The sequence below is a fragment of the Gopherus flavomarginatus genome, chromosome 11, assembly GCF_025201925.1.
Source record: "Gopherus flavomarginatus isolate rGopFla2 chromosome 11, rGopFla2.mat.asm, whole genome shotgun sequence".
NCBI lineage: Eukaryota > Metazoa > Chordata > Testudines > Testudinidae > Gopherus > Gopherus flavomarginatus.
The window spans coordinates 42061030-42088324 of NC_066627.1; the positions used below are offsets into that span (position 1 = coordinate 42061030).

The 27295-nt window shown below is 41.1% G+C and overlaps 1 protein-coding gene across 4 annotated transcripts in view; it reads left to right on the forward strand.

The window, feature by feature from the left end:
- The window catches only part of GNAS (GNAS complex locus), a 159488-nt gene that overhangs the window by 100576 nt on the left and 31617 nt on the right, over positions 1-27295 (forward strand). The window contains exons 1-2 of one of the 4 annotated variants that reach the window (XM_050917808.1): positions 10512-10537; positions 15556-15657. The exons of 1 other annotated variant lie outside the window; for it this stretch is intronic. In XM_050917808.1, coding sequence (XP_050773765.1) covers positions 10527-10537; positions 15556-15657 — 113 coding nt within the window. In that variant the 5' untranslated portion in view covers positions 10512-10526. Of the gene's footprint in view, positions 1-10451; positions 10538-10977; positions 11007-15555; positions 15658-27295 lie in introns of those variants that run through there. 2 more of the 4 variants (XM_050917807.1, XM_050917809.1) reach the window with 2 other exon arrangements.

The following is a 27295-nucleotide window of genomic DNA, read 5'->3' on the forward strand; positions in this document are numbered from 1 at the left end:
GGGACTTGCAAACCCCAGCTCCAGCAGGCTGCCTGGGAGCACAGATCAGAAGAGCCCTGCGGCTGCATGGGAGCAGCCAGGCAGCCCCACTGATGAGCTAACACAGCTCTCCTGCCTAGCTGCCCCCTGCATCTCTCTGTGCTACCTGCCCTGCAGCCCCCTTCCCTTCCTGCTTGAGCCCTCCCTGCCCTGGAGCTGCCTGAGAGCGTGAACAGGGGAAGCACCAGCTGACAGAGCAGCTTGTGTTCCTTCCCTCTTGGGGAACATTCCATGCCCACTGGGAGCCCCTTACGCAGCTCACCATGGGCTCCCCACAGTCTGTCTTCCGCTGCAGCCCTGCAAACCATGCTCCTTGAAGGGGCCACCTGTGGCCAAAGCTGATGCATCCGTGCTGCCACGGGAGCTGCCACTTCAGAGCTGGGTGACTTCCTACACACACGCACCCCTTCCCCCAACAGTAACAGGACTTTTAATGTTCAGTCAATACATCTGACTGGACACTGCCAGGTTCTCTTTTCGACTGGACACCTGGCAACCCGATGCTGACATCCTAACTTGAGTCCCGTGCACATACAAAAACCCTTTGCTTGAACGTTGTGTTGGCTGGCCCATCAGGAGGTATAGGCCACAGCTAGCTAGTTCAGGGGTTCTCACCACAATTTTTTTAGTGGCCTCAGAGTGCAGCCACCAACTCTTGTCGGTGGCTGCACTCTTACAATTTTTGCTAAAATACTTAATTAACTTTAGGAAAAAACAAATAAATATACATGTCCAAATTTATTTACGTAGAGTTTCTTTTTGCAGACTCAATAATAAACATAATGTACAGTTGTCTCTATTCTTTACTGGATCTAAACAGAATACAAACACAAATAAGGTGCTTTGCACATTCTTGTCTTTTTTTTTTTTTGTTGCTTTTGCTTTTTTGGTTTCTTTTTTAAAAAGACTTGCTAGTAAGTCTGCTTCTGTGAAAAGTGGTTTTTGTTAATATCACTTTTCACAGCAGACTTACTAGCTACCTGGGAGGCTGTGAAAAGTGATATTAACAAACATACAAATATCAATTTTCACAGCAGAGTTACTCAACCCTGGAAAGCCAGGGGACAAATTAAGCCCTGGATGGGGAGGTGGGTAGGGAGACAGCTAGGGCCAGTGGTGATGCAGGGATGGTGGTGAGCCATTTGACAGCACCTGCTGTCACGTGGCTGGGATAAAGCCCCTTGACTGAAGCCTTCCGCCCTCCACCCCAGCGCTGAAGCCCAAAGCTGGAGCCTCATTGCCCCGTAAAGGCTACTCACTCACTACCTACTCTTCCAGTGCTTGTGGCTCCACGAGGGGTATGGGTCCAACCTGTGCTGGTGGCCCTGGAGGAGGGTCCACTTCCCCTCCTCCCCTCCAAAGTCACTGCCCAGGAGGTTGTGGTCACAAGAAAAGCTCTTGGTGGCCGCATTTGAGAAATGTTGAGCTAGCTGGCACAACTTGTCAGCTGCTTACTGCAATCACTTGCTGATAGAATCATTCTGTGCGATGATCCAGTCCACTCTGTGCAGCCAAGTGTTACTTGCAATGTGGCCACTAACTCAAGAGGCATTAACTTGAGTGTAGATCATTCAAGATAAATCCGCAGTGAAGCCATAGGGTTGGTCTTCATTGAAACTTACACTGGCATAACTATTGGCTCGTCTACACTGGCAACGTTAAAGTGCTGCTGCGGCTTGTGTAGTCGCAGCAGAGCACTGGGAGAGAACTCTCCCAGTGCTCTAAAAAAACTACCTCCACGAGAGGCGTAGATACCAGCACTGGTGCACTGTCTGCACTGGCACTTTACAGCACTGAAACTTGCTGCACTCGGGGGTGTTTTTCACACCCCTGAGCGAAAAAGTTGCATCGCTGTAAAGTGCCAGTGTAGACAAACTGTGTGTCTCTCAAGGATGTGAAAAATCTACACCCTTGAGAGATGTAGCTGTGCTGACCTAACTCCCAGTCTAGACAATTCTAGTTTGATGGAAGAATATTATTGATCTAGCTACCACCTTTCAGGGAGGTGGATTAACTACAGCGATGGGAGAACCCCTCCTGTCACTGTGGGGAGTGTCTACACACACGGAAGTGCTACAGCAGCACAGCTTATGCTGCCGTCTCATTTTAAGTGTAGACATAACCATAGCCTCTGTGATGCTAGTCAAGTCACTTAAGCTAAACTTTTCACACATGATCACTAATTGTGTTCTATTTTCTGGATCCCCAACTAGAGACTGTGGAGTCTCATTTGCTGAGTGCTCACAGATGCAACTGAAGTAATGGGAGCAGTGCTTTGAACGTATAAAGTTCTATGTAACATTAAGTACTCTGAAAAAACACTTCCTGGGCATCTCAAATTGGGCACTCAAAATTAGTGAATAGTTTTGACCTTAATCTCTCCGTACCTGAGTTCACCATCTGTAAAATGAGATTAACAATGTCCACTCATGTCACAGGAGTATTGTGAAAATATTTTTTTAATAGTTTGTGAAGGACTTAGTGATGAGCACCATAGAAAAGCTCATGAGGAAATGAATTCTGTTTTTAGTGCAGCCGGGTTTGAAAAGTGTGCAGTAAATATAACCACACATTGAACAATGAGGGAAAAACCAAGTGTTGAATAGATGCTCATGAAGCAAACACCATCTATCCTTGCACCAAATGAGGCAAGGTCCTGTGAAAAAATACTATGCGATTGTGTAATTAATGACGGTATCATAACACATATATACAAGGGGGCCGAATTCGGGTTGCACTGGCAGCCATAATTTTCGTTTCCTAACTTTTGAGTGTCTGACTTTGCAACTTTCATAATATTCTTTTAGCTTAGTTTTTGTATATGTAATACTAGAAATAGCCCCAGTAGCAGCTAAACCATGGGCTACTTCATAGATCTGCCGTGACTTCTGATTCTTTGAGGTAATTGGGGAAAGTTTTTTTCAAACTCTAGTCCCAAACTCCATCCAGTCTGGTGACCATTTTAATGGCTACTTGGATCATGCTCAGGGAGTCTTTTAAAACTGTACTCGATAATGAACTCTTAGAGCTGATGTCAGAGAAGCTTCATTTATGACTGGAGATGGGTGAACCATTTTATAAATGAGAACAGACCTAAGCTCTTTTATAGTAATATAATAGTTATCACTTGTACAATGTCTTTCATCCAAGGACCTCTCTTTTTTAGCCTCACAAACACCCTAGAGAGGATAGGAACAATAAGTTGTGTTCCCCTTTTACAGGGTCAGTTAGGCTGACCAGATAGCAAGTGTGAGAAATCGGGACAGGGGGTAATAGGAGCCTATATAAGAAAAAAGCTCCAAATATCGGGACTGTACCTGTAAAATCGGGACATCTGGTCACCCCTAGGATCAGTTAAGACACAAAGGATTTAAGTGACTTGCTCAGGATCCCATAATGCCTAATCCAAAGCCCGTTGAAATCCATGGAATGATTGACTGACTGCAGTGGTCTTTGGGTCAGACCTTTGGCAGGTGAGAGGCAGAGCTTGGGAATAGAAGTTTCCTGGTGACGTTACACAATTCTAAGCAGTGGACTGTGCTCTCAAACATTTGAATTTCTGGTTTATTTAGCTTTGGCTTGCCCTAGGGTACCTTGTTTACAATTTGATTTTTGGTTCATTTTAATACTGTGCTTTTTGTGTTCATCTCTTAGCTGACACTTCCTAGTTTTGACTGGAGTGGAAAAGGAAATAGTGTGAGAGAAGCTATTTGCAAGCCATTTCACAGTCCTCCAACATCAGGAAGGGCTGGAAGTAGCGTGAGAGAGCCTGTTCTCACGCTATTTCCTGCTTGAATGCCTTGCTGTGTTTTCTTCTGCTGCTGTCTGCCATTTCAGAGAAGGAGAAAGCTAGGGGGGGTTGCAAGTGTAGGTACAGTAGGACACGTTTCTTGTAATTCAACACCAGCAGAGCTACTTTAATGGCCTGAAAATGAGCCAGGCAACTCCAGGAGAACTTTATGAATAATAATTTTTAAAAATTCATTTGTTTTTAACTGCTTTAGCAGGAAGAGTGCAGAATAGTAACTCTGCATAATAGCACTGGCTGATAAAAAGCCAGCAGGCACGGATGTATGAGGGTTTTATTTTTAATTTGTCACGGTGTTGTAATTCTTTATTTTTAATTTATGGTTTTATTGTGTTTGTTTTCTCTGAGTCTGTCCAGTAGCGAAGGGTAGGCAGTTAAAACCCCCAAGTTTACTACTTGATAATCCTCCTCCACACTGACTGCACTTAGTTACAAGCTTGTCTCTCACTCTTGCCAATAAACAGTGGGTCTCCTTGCTGAAAGTCAGTCCTTTACAGGTAATACCTGGCTTAATGGGGCCACTTTGTGTTAGCCTAGCTTCCTTTTCTTAGTATTTATTAAAATGGCTCTATTTTTAACTTCATCTTTGTTTAGTACCATTTTGATTTGGTTGAGTCCCATGCCTTGACACAGTTCTGTGAGCTACTTATGATGTGTCACGTACAATATTCTTTCAAACAGGGCAGAAGCTTTATGGCCCCTGTTCAGACATGAATGAATATATCCTTACAGCATCACTGGGTGGTTGGGAAATATTATTATCCCCATTTTACTGATGGAATACTGAAGCAAAAAGATTGTGACTTGTCCGAGGCCACGCAGGGAGTCTGTGTGGAATCTGAGAATAAAGCCCAAACTCTTGATTGATAGTCCAGTGCCTTAACCACAAGGCCATCCTACCTCATCCACAGCACATGATCACCACCACAGATAGGTAACTGGTGACTGGAGCCCCGTCCCTACCCCTGTTCATTGCTTAGAAAGTAGTGGTGCACATCCCCAAACAAACTTAAGGGTGGCAGGTTGGGCTGGCTGCCTGATCCCCTGGGTACGTACGTGGGTGGCTAGCCCAAGCCACTGCCCATGTCACTGCAACCACACTGCTATTTTTAGTATGATAGCTCAAGCAGAAATAGCATGTCTGTCTACCTGCACTGTGAAGCACACTTCTTGGAGAGAGGGAACAAAGAGATTGGGTTGGAACTGGCTCCTTTTAAGAGTCTCAACCTGGCCCTGCTTCCAAGCCGATCCGCCCTTTTCCTAATCATCGCACACCCTTGGAGCACTTTGCAACCCTGGAAACTGGATTGTCCAAAGTGTTAATACTGAGTAATCCCCAGTGTCTTTTAAGGTTTAAGGATGAGCTATCATCAAAATGCTTAGTGCCTGATTTTGAAAAAATGAGCATTCATTTTAGCTGTAGGTTCTAATGATTTCACATGCAAATAGTGCATTTGCTCATGCAGATAGTCATACCTACATATCCATTTGCATGTTCAAATATCTAATATGTATGCAAAGTCATGGCAACTGAGTTAACAGAATAGGTGTGCAGTTGCATGTATACATTTACAAAAACTGTTTATTTGAATAGAAAAGGTTTTCAAATTAAATTCTCAGTAGAGTTGCATTTTGTTTTGGGGCTAGGTAGAGCCATAAGTGTTTTGTTCAAATAACTTTCTCCCTTCTAAAAGACTTTCTCCCTTGTAAAAGAAAGGAGTACATTCAAGATTGTTTTGAATGGCAAAGGCACAAGGAGTCAGCTGGCGACATGTATGCCGAAGTGACAAGCACAATAAAATTTTGGGCTGCTAAAGAATATATAGAGAATCTGGAAGATCATTTGTTCAGCATATGTTCTGTATCTAACACTCTCTTTACTTTTAATAGGCTACTTTAAAATCAAAGTGATGTTATGAAAAATGAGATCATATGAGTAAGCACTAAATTTTAATTTTGAAAAGATACAATGTACAGAAAATAGCCAACTGAACGATACAGTATTGGAAGTAATTCACTTGGATTTTAACATTCTACAGATTAAAGTGAAATTGTTATATACCCATTTTTCTTCATGACCTTGCATATGTCCATAAAATTAACATGGTGTTAAAATAGTACAATTAGGTATTAGAAATATATATTTAAAGACGTCCATGAGTCATTGATGAAGATGATAGATTTTCATGGTAAAAATGGCAAATTTCATTGTTTGATAAAGAATATTACGGTTACATCACTACATGGTTTGCAGTGTTCTGATGAGTATGAATAGTACAGATGAATGGCATCATGTGAATAAACACTTGCGACTTCTTCTATTCCAGACAAAAAATCTAGAGCTAAACTTTTAAAGCAAACTACAGTATGTATTATTGGTGTGTGAAGTTGCTCTGATACAGTATTTAATATTTGAAATTTTTTACTGCATACATTTCCCACACCAACCTATATCTGCAATGAACCGTGTGTTTTGGTAGCATTTGGTAAATGGGACTGTACAAATCTGCCCTTTGAAATTTACTGAGACTTTTTGAAGTTTCATACAAAATAATCTAGAAAATGGCTCAAAGTTTGTGGTTTAACCTTAGCTGGCTTTTGTATTTTAGTTGAAATGCTTTTCTTCCCCAAAGTTTGCTTTGTTGTTCCATAAATTATCAACATGAGAGCAATAGGATGAGAAGACAATGGGTAAATTTGTTTTCAATGGACTTACACTCTTTTGGAGAGAGTGTCAGATTTCAGATTGGCCTTTGTTGCTTTTGTGAAGAGAGCACCTTAATAATACCCCTCTACCCCAATATAACCCGGTCCTCAGGAGACAAAAAACCTCACCGTGTTATAGGTGAGACCGCTTTATATCAAACTTGCTTTACCCTCCCCCTGTTCCTTGTTCCCTGACTGCCCCCTCCAGAGACCTCCATCCCTAATCACCCCCAGGATCCCACCTCCCTACCCAGCTCCCCATCCCCTGCCTGCTCCAACCCCTATCCACTCCTCACCACCAGCGGCAGGAAGTGCAGCAGCCCGGCCTCAGTCCGCTCCACCCTGCTAGCTCCCAGCCATGGCACTCTGCTTTCCGCCGTCGGTGAGTATGGGTAGGTTGGGGAAAGGATGCCCCCCCGCCCCTCACCTGCGGCGGGAAGCAGAGCGATGTGGCCCCAGCGTGCTCTGCTTTCCTTGCCCCGGCCCCCGCCGTGTCACTGGGAGGCAGCTGGGGAAAGGTCCTGCACTCACCTGCGGCGGGAAGCGGAGCGCCATGGCCGGGATCTGGCAGAGTGGAGCTGGCTGGGTCTGGGCTCCTCCGCTTCCCGCCGCCGGTGAGTGCGGGGAGGTTGGGGAAAGGACGTCCTCCGCACTCACTGGCAACGGGAAGTGGGAGCGACGCAGCCCCAGCCCGCTCCACTTCCTGCCGCCGGTGAGTGCGGGTAGGTTGGGGAAAGGACGCCCTCCTGTACTCATCTGCGGCGGGAAGCGGAGCGCTGCAGCTGGGAGCTGGCGGAGTAGAGCGGGCTGGGGTCAGGCTGCCCCACTTCCACTGCTGCTGGTGAGTGTGGGGGGGATCCCTTTCCCCAAACCCCCTCCCCCGAGCGACACGCTAATCCTCTGGGCCACTCTGGGACTACGGGCCCCCCAAAAGTGCCCTCTCACAGCTCCTGCCCTCCAGATCCTGTGGAGGGGGAGCCACTGACCTCCCCCGAGACCCTCTGCCCCTTATCAAACTCCTCAGCCCCGGCCTGGCCCGACACCCTTAACACGCTGCTCAGAGCAGCATGTCAGAGCTTATCATGTTGTATGCGAACCCGCGTTCTGTCGGGGTAGAGGTGTACATAGATGCAAACTCAGCTACAGAATATAAATCAGGGGTAGGCATCCTATGGCACGTGTGCCGAAGGTGGGACACGAGCTGATTTTCAGTGGCACTCACACTGCCCAGGTCCTGGCCACTAGTCTGGGGGGCTCTCCATTTTAATTTAATTTTAAATTAAGCTTCTTAAATATTTTTAAAACCTTACTTACATACAACAATAGTTTAGTTATATATTATAGACTTATAGAAAGAGACCTTCTAAAAACATTAAAATGTATTATTGGCACGCGAAACCTTAAATTAGAGCGAATAAATGAAGACTCGGCACAGCACTTCTGAAAGGTTGCCAGCCCCTGATATAAACCAATGGAATATACACGTCTGCCCCAATATAACGCTGTCCTCGGGAGCCAAAAAATCTTACTGCATTGATCTATGATAGGTGAAACCACGTTATATTGAACTTGCTTTGATCCGCCAAAGTGCGCAGCCCCCCCCGTTTCCCCCCCCCGAGCTCTGCTTTATATCTGAATTCATGTTATATCAGGTCACGTTATATCTGGGTAGAGGTGTATTACCAAAGTGCTAGTAATTATACAGGGGAGAGAAGGGATAGGGGGCTGAGCTTGGACAAATTTCTTTTCTTTTTTTTTTTTTTTAGGCAAGCACATTTCAGTTAGACAATGTTTTCTCTTTTGCAAAGCCAGTATTTTTTAACTTGCAATCAAGACAGATTTACTCAGTGGCCATCTGAGAAGAATTTACATTCATAACTTGTCAGCGCAGATAAAGTTCATTTGGGGTCTGTAAGAGATGGTGTAAAACTCTTGACAGGTTGACAATAAATTGTGAAGATTGGAGGCTTTATTGGCTATTTTCAGTTTAACCATAATGTCCAATACTTATAAGAATAATCCATTAATATGTGATTTGATGGATGTATTCCAAGTTCTTACTAAATAGTTAATCAGAATTGACTCAAAATAAATTCTTCGTTGAATTCGTGTTGCATTTTTAGTTGTACAATATAAAGCAACACTCTTATGTATCAAACGTTGTACTACTTAATTATTTTGTTTTATGATTGTAAAACTTAATAAAGATTTAATGGGCTGAATTCATCCTTGTAACTTTATTAAGTCAGTAAATTTAGACTCAGTATGAATTAGGCTTTATCATCTGTAGATTTTAGTAACTATTTTACGTAGCAATTTAACTTTTAAAGAATTTGTTGGCCAAGTGGGCTGTGCATGTGGTGAGCTAGTGTAAAAGCGTTTCATGTTTTTAAAATCCTAGTTTACATCACCAGGAGAAGTTAGTTGAGTTTTGTGATTCTGGCCCTGTAGTAGGTACCTCATCATAGTACCAGGCTACAATTGGCAATAAAATAGCATAATTGACATTTTCATGACAAGAAAAGCTTAAGGGTCAAAAAGCAGCCATGTGCCATACACAGAGATTTGAGACATGTTGATAGAGCTAAATGAGGGAATTTCATAGTGCTTGCCATCACTATACTTAGCTCTAACAGATGTTGTTAGTCTTTCCTTTTCATGAGCATCAGATTTATGTCCTTCTGACACCAAATACATTTTTAAAATGTTGATTTAAAAGACATGAAAGTAATGTTCTGAATAAATCAAATGCACGCAGAGTAAACTGTAACATTATAGGTGAAATATGTCTTCCATAAGCTGAATGCTGTAAAGTTTGCCCTCCAAAGAACATGCATTAGCATCTGTATAACTTGAGGGTAAGAAATGTAACTTTTCTCTGCAGTTGGTATTTGGTGAAAATTATATTCTGTTTAAAAGAAACAGCCATTTAAAATAAAATTTAAACCAATAAGAAAATAGATTATTTTTATGCTGAATTTTTATTTTTCTGTGCTAAAAATTTCCTTTAATTTGCTTCCTCTGTTTGTAAAAGAAAACTTTTGTTCAGTCTGTGCTGGAATGGATTTACTTAGGATGACGTGTCGGAGGGTTAAGTGGAGGGAAGTGGTGGTGTTTCTATAAACTGTATACAGTGTTTAGTTGCTTGCTTTTGAGGTACCAGTATGTTTCAATAGATTTGTTTTGCTTCTGTTAACTTTTAATAGTGTAAAAAAAAAAGCTGAGAAAATCAGTAAAACTCTCTTAGTGCATAATTTAATTTGCTTTCCTTTTACAATAATAATTCGAAATGTAAATTGTCAGAAATTTCTTTTTAAAAACTGTATTGGACTTTGGTTTCTATTCCAAAACCACAGCTCCCTTGAGTGTTAAAATAAATCAAAATGAGGCTATTCTAACTTTCTTTAATATTGCTTCCTGATCATTAATTTTCACTTCCCCCCTTCTCTCTCACTAATTCTTTTTGTATAACTAAAACCCTTGTGTGAGGTTGTTTCGAGTTGTGAGGTTGGGGGGGGGATCTGGACGGGGAGCAGCATTTCGGCACAATAGAAGAAATTGGAAAAAAAGGAAAGTCTCTGCAGCTGTGTACTAAGGCAACATCTGTTGGAAAGAAAATCTGTAGGTATAAAATGTAGTTATAAGTTATAAATAAATGCTTGAGGAAGCAAAAAGTGAGTGCAGAGTTGACTGCGTCATTTTTGCATTACCTTTGTAATAGCTAGACTCGTATTTGCTGAGTGGATTTGATGATAGGCTAGTCGACTCCACTATGATTAAAGTGTCATGACCGCTGATGTTAACTGCAGAATTCTATTGGCTGGAACAATCAGCTTTTCATACAGGGGACCTGCAAGGGAGTTTCTCCATTTAGGACTGGGTGGTTTTGTGAAAGGCCCAGAGCAAATGCTGCTCTGACAGGAAATAGCTTACTGAAGTGGTATGTTTTTACAAAGCACTCTGACAGCAGCAAATGTGGAACAGGTGTGTGACAGTGATATTTTTAGAATTTTACAGTTTACTTGACATTGTTTATGAATAGCGCTAAGAAATTTTTGCCTGACTTTGGAATCGGTCATTTCTGATGTTTCCTCTCAGGGAGCACTACATCTTGTAGAATATAGAGCTTCCGTGAGAGCTCTTGCTACTTTTGGTGTGCTGATACAGAAGGAACATTATGAGGGGGAGGAAGACAATTGAAGGAATGCATTTATCAAACCAGTACCTAAAGAGAGAGACAGCAAAACCTCATAAAATATCTGTTTAAAAAAACATAATAAATCTAAAAGTATTCCAAAGGTAAAATGCAATAGAAAATTTCTGACACAAACATGAATTTAGGCCAGGCCTGTTGGCAGTGCTTTGTAGCGCCATGTGATAGAGCCGGGTTCGATTCCCAATCTTTCCCTGGGCTGGGAGGAGCACTGTAGATGCTGCACATGGAGTCCCCAGGGTGAGAAAGCACTTAGATTGTTATGTAACACTTTCGGTGGCAGGACTAGGAGCTGTACTGACAGGCTTTTGAAGGAAATTCATCTAGTGGCTATGTGGGAGAGGCTGATAATGATGTTTTTATGGTAGTGGAAATAAGGGTGTAAAAATGGAGTGTTCGAAAGGTGGGACACTTGGAGGAGCAGTCAGGGATGAAAACTGGAGGGATGGGGAAAAAGAACAGATCTACAAAGAAAAAAGGGAAAAAAAAGAAACATGACTAAAATGAAGTGTGATACGTTTATCAGACCTGTATTGTATGAAATATAAAAAACTGTTTTGTAATGCCATATACTGTATTCGCTTCTACATGAGAAAAAAACATTTTCATCAGGTTAAAAAAAAAATCGAAAAATACTATTTATAATACGTGTCTAAATGAATCTTAGATAAACCATTAGCTGGTAAAGAAAAAATTTGATAGCTAATTTTTAAATAAGCATTATTTATGTTACCCATTTCAGTGTTTTGTTGGCAGCATCTGAATTGATGGCTACTGGGATTTAAAACACAATGTGTAATATAAACCAATAAACATAAATTGATTTTTTTTATCTGAACTGCATGAAAATAAATAATTACAGTTACTATAAAACCTATGTGTATGATACACTAATATTGCAAAAAAGTAAGCACATCTAAGGCCAAATCCAACAGTCTTGCTCTATAATTTGTATTCAAAATGCACCAGCCACCCAAGAAATTTTCAACTAGGCTGTTGAGTACCTTAGATCCACTGCAAGGGTCCCCTTCCCCCAGAGTGCTTATGTAAACTACAGGCAAAGCAAAAGCCAGCAGAGAGCTATTTTTACCAAAGCTGCTGCAGTTGGGGGAGGGGGAGGGCTTTGGGTCATGTGGGAGGGCATATCAAAGGGGCGTAGCCCTGTGGTGAGCTATATCTAGCCCTGATCATGTGGCCTGTCAGTACTGCCACATTTTTATAGCAACTTGTGTAAAAGTTATTCAAATTAGATCATTTTCTGAACTGAAAAGTGATCACTATATAATCATGTACACTTAAAATCCTGGCAACTGGAGTTAATTTACTATTTCTCCATGTATTGTAAATGCTGACAGTAAGTGTTTGTGAAATTACTGAAGACAGTATGTGGAATGCAGTGCCTATCTATCTCACTAGCTATCAAGCTGCCACAACTGAACTTTAACTATTCCTGTATAGACATTCCAAAATCTTTGAATAACACTTTTAAGACAGTACTCTAGGCATCTGCAAAGTTAGTGACTGCTAAGGCAACTTTCTGCCTATGGTAATTTTATAACAAACTATGAACATAGTAGTTTACTTGGTTCTTGATATTTTATCCTCAGGCTTGAGTCTCAGCAGTTATCTGATCTTTATTTTACCTAGTTCTCTAGTACAATATGAAAACTGGAATTTTTCATTCCTACTGTGCCTTAGTACTGTACATATTTATGTGCAGTAGGAAGGAAGGATAGACTTGTGGTTAAGGCACAAGATGAATTCTATTCCTGGCTCTGCCAGAGACTTCCTGTGGGAACTTGGGTAACCCAGTTAACCTCTTTGTGCCTTAATTTCCCCATCTGTAAAATGGGCATAATACTTCACTACCACACAAAAGTGTTGAGGTTCATATTTGCAAAGTGCTTTGAAATGTATGGATATAAGATATCAAATGAATTCAAAGTAGCAATATATTCTGACATAATCATTGTTCCTGTGGCTAACCACTCGCTGCAGAAATTCGATGTATGGTGTATGTAACCTGATGTATCAGTAAGTGAAGTTATTAGTAAAAGTAAAATATGTGTAAGTCATGAGCATATTCTATCAGATGAACATGTTACTAAAATGTTTGCTTTTAAAGCAGTAGATTGGAATGCAGATTTGAAGATTAGAGGATAACAATATATGTAAGATGAGTGCTAATATCCTCATCTTAATGTAAATTATGTGGGCCGTTAATATTTTTATAGACATCAATAGATTGTGAGTTGTGAATTCCTTTGCATTCTTTTAGAGAGTGCTTTCATAGAGGAGATCTTGACCCTTCCCCATTTCTGCTAGAACACTTTACTTTCTGCCCGTGTTCCACAGAGTCAAACTACCATAGGACCCACCCAGCTTATTACCAAATGCAATTTCAAGCTTTCACAAGCTGTCTCCAGAAGCAGTGATCTCCGCATCGGTTTGCTTCACAATGTGTATTCAGCGCAGGTAGATCACTAATTCCGTAGCTGATACGGAGCATTGCACAAGGAAGGTGAGAGTGGGGGAAGGGAGAATGGAAAACAAGGCAGGTCAAAGCAGAGTTGCTTTCATTCAAGAAAAAAGCTGGCCTGCAACCAGCTTGAGGATCAGAGGAGGTGTTGATAAGTTTCCCAGTTTGCTCTGATTGAATCACAGAGACTTATCAGGCAGTAACCCAAGTGCTGCTTAACCATGTTTCTTATTTTGAAAGATGACTAGAATCTTGTTTAAAAATAACTTTAAAATTCAAACCATTAAATTTGTCACCAAAGTATTTTTGTCAGGCTCCCAGCTGTTTTCTTAGTGAAAAAGTGAACTAAAAATAGATAGGATCTTTGCTGTTGCATGTAGCAACAAGAATGTATCTCTGTTTCAGCCCTGACTTTCTGTAAAGAAGTGAAAGGTGATTGTTTCCATAAGAGCATGCTCCTGGGCCTTATTTAAGAGAAGACTGCTAATTATGTCAAAATTGTGTACTTTAGTTTTGTGATACAGACACACATATGCTAAGGAATACCAAACTGATTTTTCCTCAAGACAGCTGCTCAAACTGTGGAGTCTTAAAGTGAAAGATTAGTGTTTCATCCATTAAGTTTAATCACCTTACTACGGGATGAAAGAAATGTTTGTAATAAATGTTTTAACAAAAAACTAGTTTTGCCTTAACTATAGCAATAAAATGATTTACCTACCATTATTATGGAGATGTGGTACCTGCTCCCCCGTTAAGGTGTCATGCGCCATTCTATTCTGTTCTATGTAATTTAAATAAAAATGTAAAGTCTAAGATAGAGGGGTTGACACTTAATCACCACTTTGATAGATGCATAGAGCATCAGATATTTATTGGTCTGAAACTGAAGTTTACTTGACATCAATTTTTTTATTAAAGAATACAAAAATCTGGAATAGCAGAAGTCCCTTTTATAGAAGTATGGACTACAGAATTGATAGATTGCAACATTCGTGTTTTAATAGTGTTTTTCTGAAATCTTCTCCTGTCTAACATTTATTTCTAATAGCAACCGAAGAGAGGGTATTAAGAAGAATACTCCGGGGTGTGTCTACACTAGCAATTTACAGCGCTGCAACTTTCTTGCTCGGGGTGTGAGAAAACACTCTCCTGAGTGCAGCAAGTTTCAGTGCTATAAAGCGCCAGTGTAGACAGTGCACCAGTGCTGGGAACTACGCGCCTCGTGGAGGTGGGTTTTTTAGAGTGCTGAGAGAGCTCTATACATTAGTTTTGTGATACATACCCATGTCTGCTGAGGAATACCAAATTGATTTTCCCTCAAGGCAGCAACTTAAACTTCGGAGTCTTAAAGTGAAAGAGCTCTCCCAGTGCTGCGACCACACAACGCACGTTAAAGCGCTGCTACGGCAGCGCTTTAGCATTGCCAAGGTAGACTAGCCTTAAGTGTGAGGAGGAGACATTACAGATTTTGGTTAGACTTCTGTACATATTTTACCAAAGGTAGGAAGCTCTCTCTGGAACAGTCTCATCATGAAAAAGGTTTTGTGAATGGCCGACATTTTGTTTAAGTACTCTTAGTACTTACAAACCTAAATAGCTATTTCTTCCATTTTTACCTTAGTTTGATTAATATCAGGATTTTTGAAACCAGAAGAATAGTTGCCTAATTTCAGCATGTTTCAGAGATTCCCTCTAAACTGTTGACTAGAGGTTGCTAAAGCAACAGAAAAATCACACTTTTCCCATCATGTTGGTGCTTTTTCTCTGTGGTACTTCCAACCTTGACTACACAAGACCTGTGATATTTATAGAATAACATGATTACATTAGCGCATAGGGAAGTTAAAAACCAACAGCAATATCATAAAATATCAGGGTTGGAGGGGACTTCAGGAGGTCATCTAGTCCAACCCCCGCTCAAAGCAGGACCAATCCCCAGACAGGTTTTCACCCCAGTTCCCTAAATGGCCCCCTCAAGGATTGAACTCATAACCCTGGGTTTAGCAGGCCAATGCTCAAACCACTGAGCCATCCCTCTCCAAATAGGCGGCTTTTAGAGTCACTGTCAAGAAATGATGTGACCCCCAATCAAAATCGGAGTAGCCAGTCTCCTGTGCTAAAAAGAAAAGCTGTGGGACCTATTATTAAAATGTAAGTCTTGGAAATTAAAGTTGTTTAATTAAAGGGAAGGAATATTATTTTCTTCTTAGTGGATATGCAAGACAGAATTCCCCATGCAATAAATGTTTTTACCATGCTGCGTTTAAACTTTTGTTTACATCTAATTTTCTTCCTCATGAAATACAGATTTCTAGAGAGGTTGGTGGTTTCTAACTACTCTGGCATCTTAACTTTCAGCCTTCCTATCTGCATGCTGGTATTCCAGCCACAGAACTTGCTGTGCATGAGGTTGGTTTGTTTCAAAGATAAGTAAAGTTCCATAAGAAATAGCACCTCGATATGTTGAAGAAGAAGATGAAAAAAGGGGCCCCTTACAGCACATCCTGGTAGGCCTCTTCTTGGCACTGACTCTCAGGGCTTGTCTACATCAGAAAGTTGCAGCGCTGGTGAGGGAGTTACAGCGCTGCAACTTAGGAGGTGTACACATCTGCAGGGCACCAGCAGCGCTGCAACTCCCTGTTTGCAGCGCTGGCCGTACTCCCGTTTTGTCTCGGGTGTAGAGGATCCAGCGCTGGTGATCCAGCGCTGGTAATCAAGTATAGACACTTACCAGCGCTTTTCTTGACCTCCGTGGAATAAGCAGGTATCCCAGCATACCTGAGGAAGCCTCTGGTAATCAAGCTGGTCTCCTTTCCCGGTTTGCTCTCTCGTTCCCCGAACCCCCGAGCAAGCAGGTCTCCTTCCCTGCGGTTTGCAGGGTGGTTCGGGGAACGCGAGAGCAAACCGCGGCGAAGCTGGTCTCCTTTCCCGGTTTGCTCTCGCGTTCCCCGAACCCCCGAGCAAGCAGGTCTCCTTCCCTGCGGTTTGCAGGGTGGTTCGGGGAACGCGAGAGCAAACCGCGGCGAAGCTGGTCTCCTTTCCCGGTTTGCTCTCGCGTTCCCCGAACCCCCGAGCAAGCAGGTCTCCTTCCCTGCGGTTTGCAGGGTGGTTCGGGGAACGCGAGAGCAAACCGCGGCGAAGCTGGTCTCCTTTCCCGGTTTGCTCTCGCGTTCCCCGAACCCCCCTTGAAGCCGCCCAACAGCGCTGCAGTGTGGCCACATCTAACACCACTTGCAGCGCTGGTTGCTGTAAGTGTGGCCACTCTGCAGCGCTCGCCCTATACAGCTGTACTAATACAGCTGTAACAACCAGCTCTGCAAAATTTTAGATGTAGACATGGCCTCAGGGTCATCATCATTGGAGGCCAGATAGTATGTTCAAGGTACTGAAAGCCTTGTTGTGCTGGAAAAGATTTGGAGAGTAAAGGAAAGACTGAACCAAAAACTCTTATAATTAGTAGTTGCACATTATTAATACCAGTTAGTAGTTAACATTACAGTTGTTGCTTTCAAAGTCAACTCTTTTACTGTGGAAAGTTTAATACTTTGCTGCAGTATAATTTTACATTCTAACTATAGGAAATTTTACAGTGGAGTCAAAACCCTGCAGTGTGGTCAAAGTTGATATTTTAAGTGAAGCTACAATGATATATATAGTATTTTAATAATATTTTATATAATATGGTATAGCATGGTGTAACACAACTCCATTTCATCCAGAATCACTTATTCCTTTAAAAAGAAGTTCTCTACTATATATGTCCAGTTGATTCTCTTCTACCCCCAGAGTCCCTGCTGTTCATCTAGAATCTAAACCATAATCCGGAAGCTCTAATTATAGTAATGGAAAACAAATGGAAATCCTGGAATTGTCTTTTGCACTGTAGATCACACAAATGCTAAGTTACAGGTGTAAGAGTAATAGGTGACCAGAAGAGTCTGACGAATTCTGAATCATTCCACGAGGTCTGGTATAGTAGATCTATGAAGTACCTAGTATAACTTGGAACTGATTAGTAGTAATCTTATCTCTGGGCCTGGAAGCAGTGGGTGCAAGCTTCCCACTGTGGTTTGGACTCAGACTCAGTGCTGTCACTGCAATATTAAAGTGTGCTGTGGAATTAGCAGTGCTTCCCTGCAATGAGATATTGTAAAGAGATTTTACCTTTGATTGTCTAGGTAGAAGTTAATGTGGTGTTATTCTTGAACACTGCTTTATAATGCCCAGTTCTGTTCAGTTTGTCGTTAGATTGTCTTAAATTTTTCCTTGTTATGTTGAAGATGGAGATGATTAAGGGTCAGGACTTGAAGAAGAAGAAGGGGAGTAGGAAATGATGGAGAGAGCTTTGGAAGTCTGGGTGCTGGTGAGGGAAATCTTAGACGTGTCAAGTATATGAACAGATTTTTAGAGCTTCCTCATAGCATCTGCAGTTGTGTCTGGAAGAGTATAGATGGAGAATTTGGAGGGTCTGTTTCACAGGTAAAACTAGTGAATGTAGACCCCCTGCTGCCCAGATCCTTCTCCACTTTGGCATTACCTTGCTGCCTATCAGCCCGATTTTCCATTCAGTAAATACATTCTGGGTTTTTTAATCTGAATTTTGTAACTTATTCCTTATGCAAATTGGTGAATTAGCATCTCTTGATACTGAGCCCCAGAAAACATACAGCATAGCAGAGGTGAAATCAGGAAGGAAAACAAAAGTAGGGGTATTCTTCCAAGCTTTACCCACTTCAGATGCTAAAATGAGACATTGCTCTCACATTGTGCGGATGTTAAAAAGCTGCTCATGTGTGCACCTCTCAACTCCTTGGACCTTCAGTCTTTTGCTAATATAATTCCCACGCATTAACTCTATGGGGCTCCTTAGGTTTGGCTCCCTTTAAAGGGGCTCAGACTGCTGGGCAGTTTGCGACTGTCTGCTTCTTTACTGTGGGGGGACATAAGTGTTTGTAATGTATCAAGTCCACCTACTTGTGATGTTAAAATGAGCTTTTACCCATAGTTGATTATGTAAATATTTATAATACATTTTCCTTCCGCCGTGCAGTGAAATAGTCAGCGATGCTTCTGAATTAACATCCATTGAGATGAAGGCAGTTCATACCTCTCAGAACTGCTGTTTCACCCTCTCCACATACTCAGGCAGATGTCGCAGCATTGCTTTGCACATGGATCACATTTACAAGGTTTACTTTACAACAGCTAGTGACTTACTTAAAAAAAAAACAAAAACAAAAACGTGAAAGCTGAGCTTTTAGGGACCATTGAGAGGGGTGCCACCAGTATGCCACATCATCACGTAACCACCCAATTTGAGCCCAGCCCAGGTAGTTTCCGTTCAGGACTCCTATGCCACCTGCCGGTGTGATTCAGCCTTGAACTGGAGGGACCATGTTTTGGGGAGTGAATTTTCCAGGGCCTATTCAGCCTTCTGAGTCTGCTAACAAGGATGCCAGATGTGGTGGTGCTTTTCTGTGATGCGTACTGAGAGCATTAGATCATTTCATACAGGTCACTGAACCACTGTCTTTGATATTTGATATAAATCTGCACTTGACATTTTGATCAGTAAAAGGCTCAGTTTCCTGCCCTTATTGTGAGCCATCCATTCCCTCCATTTTGGTGTTTTATTTTTTAATGTCTTTAATAGTTTTTACTGAAACTTTGGGGGAATATCTTTCAGTGGGATTCTGTTCTATCTATTGATCTACCTAGGTATTTATAAAACTCCTGTCAGTATAGGAACTAGGTACCATACTGCTAATTTAAAACCACTGTTTGTTTGAAAGGGCCATACTCTCTACTGTTCCCTCATTATATCGTTTTTTCTTAAGTAGATAAGTTAAAGTTTTTGAGAACTGGGATTTAAACAATCCTTCCAGTTCCCTCCCTCTTCCTGGTCTGTGTACACCTCCCCCTACACACACATACCAACTGTAACACTGTCTCTGCTCCAGTCTTTGTGGCATCTGCCTCCTCATGCATGAGTCATTAAATCACAATGGAGATCCCTCTGTATGCTGAAATCAAGAACATGATTCAGAGGTAGTAGAGGAAAGCTAAAGTAGTGCCTTGTCAGGGCTTTTACGTTCCCTGTGCTCATATCTGGATAAACCCTGCTGTTGTTTTAGTCGTAATGACAAGTAGCTGGTCTGCAAAAAAAACCCCTACACCATACTGATGGGTTTTCTTTAAATATCTGAAAAATTAATTGATGGCAATTTTGTTTAAGAATAAACTCTCAACCAGTAGACCTGGGTGAAAAAGTGGCACCAAAATGGTTTATCTATTTTATTCTAAAAATGGCATACCATGCCACACCCAGCAGATGGACAGTATGTGTCTGTAAAACTTCGGTGTTCTGTGAAGTTTCCACTGCAATTTTAAAATTAAAAGCTTATCAAAATACTTTTGTAAACAGTTTTGGAACTTATCACCTTCTTTAAAAGTTATTCATGATAACTTCCCTGAATGAAGGCAGAGGGTTTTATCCAGAGCTTGGTTGTTTGTCAGATTTTGCTACTACAAAGAAGCGAGGAACATGAAAAGGGTATCTAAGTGAGCTACGAAGAGTGAAGTTTGGATGGATTTATCACTTACGTGTTAAAGTTTATGTCAAAGTGAAACCATTTTGGAAATTTTCAGACAGGTGGTCTCTCTTTCGTGTATGCAGGTTGTGCCCTCAAAATTTACACCTGCAACTTTGTCCTCATCTTTGAGTATGGGTGCAAACCTGAATATTTATGTCTCTGTCTACATGAGTATGGGTACAAAACAGGCAGAGGGGCAAGTGCTCTCATTTGTGCATCTAATTTATTTTATGACTGAAAAAGTCAGAGATTTGGCAGGTGAAAATGTCTTAGGGCATTTGCACCCAAGAAAAGAAGGCTAGGCCTGAGTCTCTCTAAAAGATACTAAATTTTGTCAAATCAGTTTTGGAGCTCTACCTTACTTGCCATAAATTTTATTAGAAATCAGGTTTTTAATCTGTCTCTGGTATTGACCTGCATGGCCAAATGGATTGTTTGTGAGAAGGAAGGATAGTAATTTTATATCCTGATTCAATTCTAGAGCATTGAACCTTTTGTAGGAGCTTCAACGGTAGATGCCAATTTGTGTGTCTCCCCTTGCAGAGGCCTGGAGTTGTTTTTCTTAAGTTTGAAAAAGAAAAAATGGGTAGCTTGCCGCAGAGGAAAACAAAAACTGAAATGTGAGTTGTTGTGAACTGTTTAAGCAATCAACTCCAGAACAGGTATCGACAGGTTGTTTCTGTAAAGGAACTTACTGCCATTCCAGTCCCAACAACTGCCTGGGGATATGAGGATTGGCATGAAGATGTGATGTGGATTTGAGCTTCCCATGAGAAGAACAGGTCAAAATTCTTGACTTTTTGCAAAAGAATTTTACTTGAAAATATAGTACCTCAAGTTTGATGTTGACTTGCAAGGCAAAGACATGAACATTTACCTTCTGCTGAATTTACATGCTGTATTTTGAAATATATTGAATTACTATATATATTATTCTGAAGAACTTTTGTATTTAAGTATATTCAAAAGTAGGCCGTAAGGGTCTCTCTGTCACCATTTCCAGAACATGACCATCATTTGTCCTTACTTTGACCTGTCCTGTCAACTATTTGAATTTCTGAATCATTCCTAATCTTCTAGGGAAACCAGAATCCTGTGTTCAGAATACTCTCTCTTGTTCCCTAGAAAGTGAAATTATACCATCCCCATTTCCCTCGTTATCTATAACTGCAGTTCAAAATTCCATTCCCACGTTTCAGAACTCTCTCTGTCGACACCGTGCAACTTTGCCTAGAGGGAACCTGGGTTTTAGACTACACTTGTCACATGTGAGTAAGGAGAAATAAAGGCTATTCCCAGCACTGTCACTGATTCACTGACTTAGAGTCATTGAATCTCTGTGTTGTTTGACTCATTTGTGAAATGGGAATAATACTTTCCCATTTCAAAGAGGTGTTGTGAGGCTTAATGTCTATAGAGCATTTCATGGCTGTTGAATGGGAAAAGCCATGGAAGTATACATTGTTATGACTACTTCTGATCTATTTTTCACTTAGCCCCTTCGCTTGCTGAATTCCTTCCTCCAGTCTTGGCCTTCGCCCTTTCCACAGTAAATGCTTGGATACACTCTCAGGACATCACTCCAACTACCTGAAAGGAGTCACTTCATCTATTTAAATTTCACCTTTAAAACGTTCCTGTTCATTTTAGCTTAAGTGGAACTTAAACTCTCCTCTCCTCTCCCATTCCTTGTTACAACATCTTCCTTTCTTTTCTCACTCACCTGTTTTAATTAGTCTGCTGGTGCTTCATTGAATCTTCGCTGTTTTTAAACATCAACTTTTTACCCAATCTTTTTCCATTTCTACTTGCATCTAATTCTGCGGTGTTACCTTTCCCATCACTCTGCATTTTCTGGTACCTGCATGAAGGACACTAGAAAAATACACTCTATGTTATGTAAAATGGCCACATCATTTCATAGTTAAGGCTAAGATTTTTTTTTCATGGTTATTTTTAGTAAAAGTCACGAACAGGTCATGGGCTCCGTTATTGCCTGTGACCTATCATAACTTTATTAAAAATAACCGGGGGAGGAAAAGAGTCCCATGGGGGGAGGGAGGGACTGATAGGCCAAGACCCCCGCCATGGCAGAGGGCACAGTCCTGACTCCAGTGGCTGCAGCAGGGGGCACAGCCATGGGGGCGGGGACGACACCCAGCCCTTGCTTCAGAGCTGGCCCAGCTACGGGGCTCAGGTGTGCGGCCCCAACTGCAGTCCTGCCAACCCTGGGGCGTGTGGCCCCGGCTGCAGCCCCCAACAAGCCTGGGACACTGCGGAGCTGGGGCACACGGCCCTAGCTGCAGCCCCTGGCCCAGCTGCAGCCCCTGGAGGAAGCCGCAGGGCTGGGGATGCAGGGTCCTTGTTCCAGCCAGCCCCTGTTGTAGGGCGGGGGTGCACAGTCGCACCGCTCCTCCTGCTGAAGCCGTAGAAGTCATGGAGTGTCCGGCAAAGTCACGGAATCTGTGACTGCATTGACCTGCATGACTGAATCATCGCCTTGCTCGTGGTAAATTATCAGAAAAATTACATTGTAAAAATCTGATGTTTGCCTTTCAGAAATCTCTGGCTTCTCTACTGCATGGAGTTTTAGAAGATGTATTAATTTAAATTTTAAAAGATTGTATTGATGTGGTAAAATATTTATGCTGAGGGGAAAATAATTCTACTTATTTGATGGCCCTGGAGGGAGCTAAAGACCATGAGGACAAAGTCCGTATAAATACTTAGTTATTAATAGTTAACACACAAAGGCTATCCTGTCAGTTTCATCTATTTCTTAACTATTTAGAGCGGCCTCTAATAAAGGAAAACACATTTTGCATAGCACAGACTGGTCTTCCTAAAAATGAAGTGTCCCAAATCTCATTGCTGGTCATTATCAGTTTAACTAAAGGTGTGTTTTTAATTTGATTTTGTTCCTGTTTGGACACTTCTAAATTGGATTTAAAATGAATTGTTTTGATTTAATTTAAATCAGTCATTTACCACCTTAAGATACATCAATATCAGTCATTTTAAGCCAGTTTAGGAGTGCCCATACAGGGATTTGCACTGGTTTAATTAAATCAATTTTAAAACACTGGTATAAGTTTGTGTGTAGACTTCACCAGAGGACACATGTTAATCTGTTTTGGCACTACATGGACAGCCTACAACAGGCACTCTGATCTGTCAGCTGGCTCTGAAGATCCATAGAGTAGTTCCCCATCAGCTCAGCCTCCATGCATTTCAACTCGTGTGCAAATAAGCCATCTCTGTGACACAGTCTTGCTTCTTTCTTCCACACATCCTCAGTCCACGAATAACTGTGTGGCCTTACACTCAGAAAGATACTATCAAGGCCAATACATACTATAGCTGGGAGAGATGTGGTCTCAAAATTCACCAAATTCCTCAGCAAGAGAAGGTAACAATCCAGCAGCTGTACAACATTATAAAACTATGGAAGTAAGGTGAGACAAAACATATTAGCTGACATCATACCAGTAAATGTTTGGTTCCTAGCTGAAAAACACCATTAAGCACCTATCGCCTTTCAGGTAAGCATCTTCCAGCAGACAGGTGGGACAAAAACATGTGTGAAACAGGAATGCAAAAAGATTGAAAGGTGTGTTTATGATCAGATCCATGTTTGGTCAGCCAGACTTGATCACTAAGCGATTGTCTACACACTGACACTCAGGAAAGTTGAGACAAATTAATTAAAGGTGTGAAGTTAATGCACATTAGTTAAAAAGCATGAAATTCCATGTCGATGCTCTTGTTGACCATTCAGATGGGGGTTTAATGCTTTTTAACTTACAGCATTAACTTCACACCTTTAGTTAAGTGGTCTTAACTCCCCATGTACAAGTGCCCTAATTCTTCTAGCTTGATGATATTGAGGGTGGCCAAAGACCATGAAAGCAAGATTCATTGTATCATTGATTAACATACAGTATTAAGCTGACCTGTTAGTCTGTTGTTTTTAATTACTCATATAAAAGTACAAATTGTAGTATTTAGCATATGCGCCTTCTCAGTGAAATAACTGAACAAGTCATGAGTCTTCCAGGCATCCCTATAGAATTTCATTCTTCTAGACAACAGTTTTTGTCAGAGTTTATACAAAGCTAAAATCACATTAAATAGCAAGAAAGGCAGAAATCGCTTAGATATTTCATAGAGACAGTTTTGAACATGAGCACTTAGCAGTCTAGGAATGCTATCAACCTTTACACAGACTGTAGCTGTTCTTAGTTCTCTCATGAACATCATGAAGTTAGCCTTACTTAGGAATAAATATATGCCATTGCCCTGCATTCCACCTCAAATTACATGTGGCCTGTTTAAGGGATGGAGGAGTCGTAATTTGATCTCGTTAATTCAGCTCTGCCATCTTATTCCATACTAAGTGGTAAATAGAGTTAGATAAACTAAGGTGAGCCATCCAAGCAAGCTTGCTTTTTAAAAAGGGAGAAAAAACTTGTACAAAGTCACAGCACTTTGAGTTCTTCTTAGGCCTACATCTAAATAACTGGCTGGGATGAGGGATGCTGAGTCCAAGGAAATAGTATTCTGGATGCACCTGTGCCAGAGAAGCTGTTTTGATTGTTTTTGTCAGAATAAGGATCAGGAATGAGAACTGGTTTCTATTTTTATCCTACTGGTCAAAATTCAGGGAGAAGAGGGGTTTCCCACAAAAAAAAAGTGTTTTTGGGTCTCCAGACTTGAATAAGTCCTGGGGTTTGATCTGTGAACACTTCAGGCTACCAAGAAGAAAACAAGGAAACATGATGGACTACGCTATATTAAAAAAACAAAAACGAGTTAACAGAGATTGCTGCATGTTCATCACTGCTCACTAACACATAGTGTTCCAGCCTCAGGCTTGCCCAGGAATTGAATCATGACACCATGATCTCATTCATACCGTTACCTTTCATTTCTGCACCCTGTGTGCTTGGATTGGTTTAAGCTTTCTGCTAGTTTGGTGAAGGAATTCTTTGGGGTGGAGTGAGGGGTTGTTCTGAAGTTATTTGACATATGCAGGCTTGCAGTGATGAGTGAGCCTTGCAGGCATACAGTAGTAAGTTTTTAAACACTCTGTTGATTTTGATAGTTGAGAATGCTAAAATGCCTGTTACAAGTTTAAAAGGTGTGGATAGAAGCAATTGGAGAAGCCTTAATTGTGTTGTTTATTTGGGGGGGGTTATGAGGAGGATGTTTGGTTTGGGAGGTGGATAATGAAAGGGGCCAAGACACTGAAAATGGACATAAACATCTAGAATTAAATTTGCCCTGGTTTAGTGGAAAGCATGGAGGACCAGAAAAACAGCTGAGGCATCCACTCCCCCTGTATGCTGCAGAGAAGGTCTACACTTAGATCTACCTAGCTATGTACCATGCAGAATTGACACGCTTTAGTACTGTAGGTAAGTCAACCTAACCCCAGCTAGAATGTGTCCATGGACCTAGATACTGCCGCTTGGGGAGGTTGATAGTCTACAGTGACAGGGAAAATCCCTTCTGTCACAGTAGGAAACGTTTATGCTCTGGTGCTACACCAGCATTAGTGTAGCACCATATCTGTGCTACTGTAGCATCTGTACTGTAAACATGGCCTGAGCAATAGTGGGGCAGGCCAATGAGTTGGGGGAAGCAAGAATCTGGTAGCTTGAATACGCTGCACAAGTAGCCTGGAGGTGGTATGACTGCTCACAGACTGCAGGCTGGGGGTAGCAGTAGAGCTAGTCCTGGATTTCTTAACTAATACTTTTTCCATCAAAAAATGCTAGTTTGTCGGAGCCAAAATGTCATGAAACAGGGCTGTTTTTTACAGATCCCCTGGCTCCCCCCCAAAAAACAAACAAATAAAAAAGTTGACAAAAATTTTTAATTGTATAATTATTTCATTTTCTTATTTTGGAAACCAGAAAATAATCCAGTTTTCTGCCTCAAAATGATTTTTCATTCAGAAATTTAAGTTAATTAGATTGAAAAACGTTAAAAGTAAAAAAGTCAAAATAAAAACGCAAACATTTTGATGGAACTGAAAAGAGGGGAGGAGGAGTTTTTTCGATTCACTAACATTTTCTAGATTGTGACTTTTGATCTTGATTCGGGAAGGTAAACATATTCAAATATTTACAAGACAGGAAAACCATTTCCTGCCCAGCTCTAGGTATCAGCCATGGGTGCACTGCTACAGAGCTAATTTCTCTGTCATCCATCACTCTCTCTCTCGTGCTTCACCCACACAAAGCCAGGAAATTTAGGCATTCTGTGAGTGAAGAAGATTCCACTCTGAATTAGTAAAACATTGCAAAATGTTTCTTTATTCTTTATCGTGTCTTGTGATTCATGCTGGATGAAGCTTGGCATTGATTTCCGTCACTTACACCAATCTCAAGCTTTTGGAGTATCTTTGCAGAATAAATGAATGGAAATTCTGGATTATATGTAACATGTATGTTTCAAAGTACATCTTTCTAAAGAATTTCTATGAAATGTGCTGTTTTTTCTGAAATGTGCATTGTTCAAATGGCAAACGGACAAAATATATGTGGTTAATTGGGGGAGGGGAGCTCTTATATATATTTGAGTCTGGATGGAACTTACTCTACAATTTTTAGAAATGAAAATATCCATGTAGGGACCTAAAGGAATCCTGTGGGCTGATGGTGCAGTTTGCATTGAATGCTTGTATTCGTGTCTTTATGGCATTTGGAAGATATTTTACCGTGGTTTAAATGCTTATTACAGCTGCACTACTTTGATTACATCTGCAGTCCTCATTGTTTTTTGATGAATTACTAAGACTTTATATTTTGTGAATTGTCTCATTTCTTGATTATAGTATAAAATGTGGTTACTTCATTAATGGATCTAATCTCTCTTGCCTATTTTACATCACAATGGCTGCTGTTTCTGATCTCTGTGAAATCATTTATTATATATAACTCGTAAGTCTTATTCCTAGACTGTTGGTGTATCAGCTGGTAGCTGAATCTCATGATTGTAGAAATGTTTGCTGTAGGGTAAACCAGCTAACGTTTTTGACACAAGTCTGTGCCCATATAGATAATTTGGACATAATTGAATGGATTGATCAAGACTGCTTGCTAAAAATAAAAAAGGTGTCCATGAAATGAAAGAAAATGGATGTTTTAAAGGCAGCCATCGTCAAATAGGGGCATAGGGAAGAGAACTATGGTATGCAGGGACTTAAAGGTTTTGCGTTTCACCTCTGAATTCAGGAGTTCAGATTTGACTTGAGTTGCAAGTAAAACTAATTTGTGATCTTAGTCTATTCTCTGTTATGTATTTGTCCTTCAGAAATCTCCATGCCATTTGGAACAAAGTGGCAGTATTTGCTTGCAAGAACTAGAATAAGAATAGCTAAAGTGCTGCAACTTGGGAGGTGGCAAAGCAGTATGAGGAAGCTTGCAAAATACATGATCCTGAGAGGT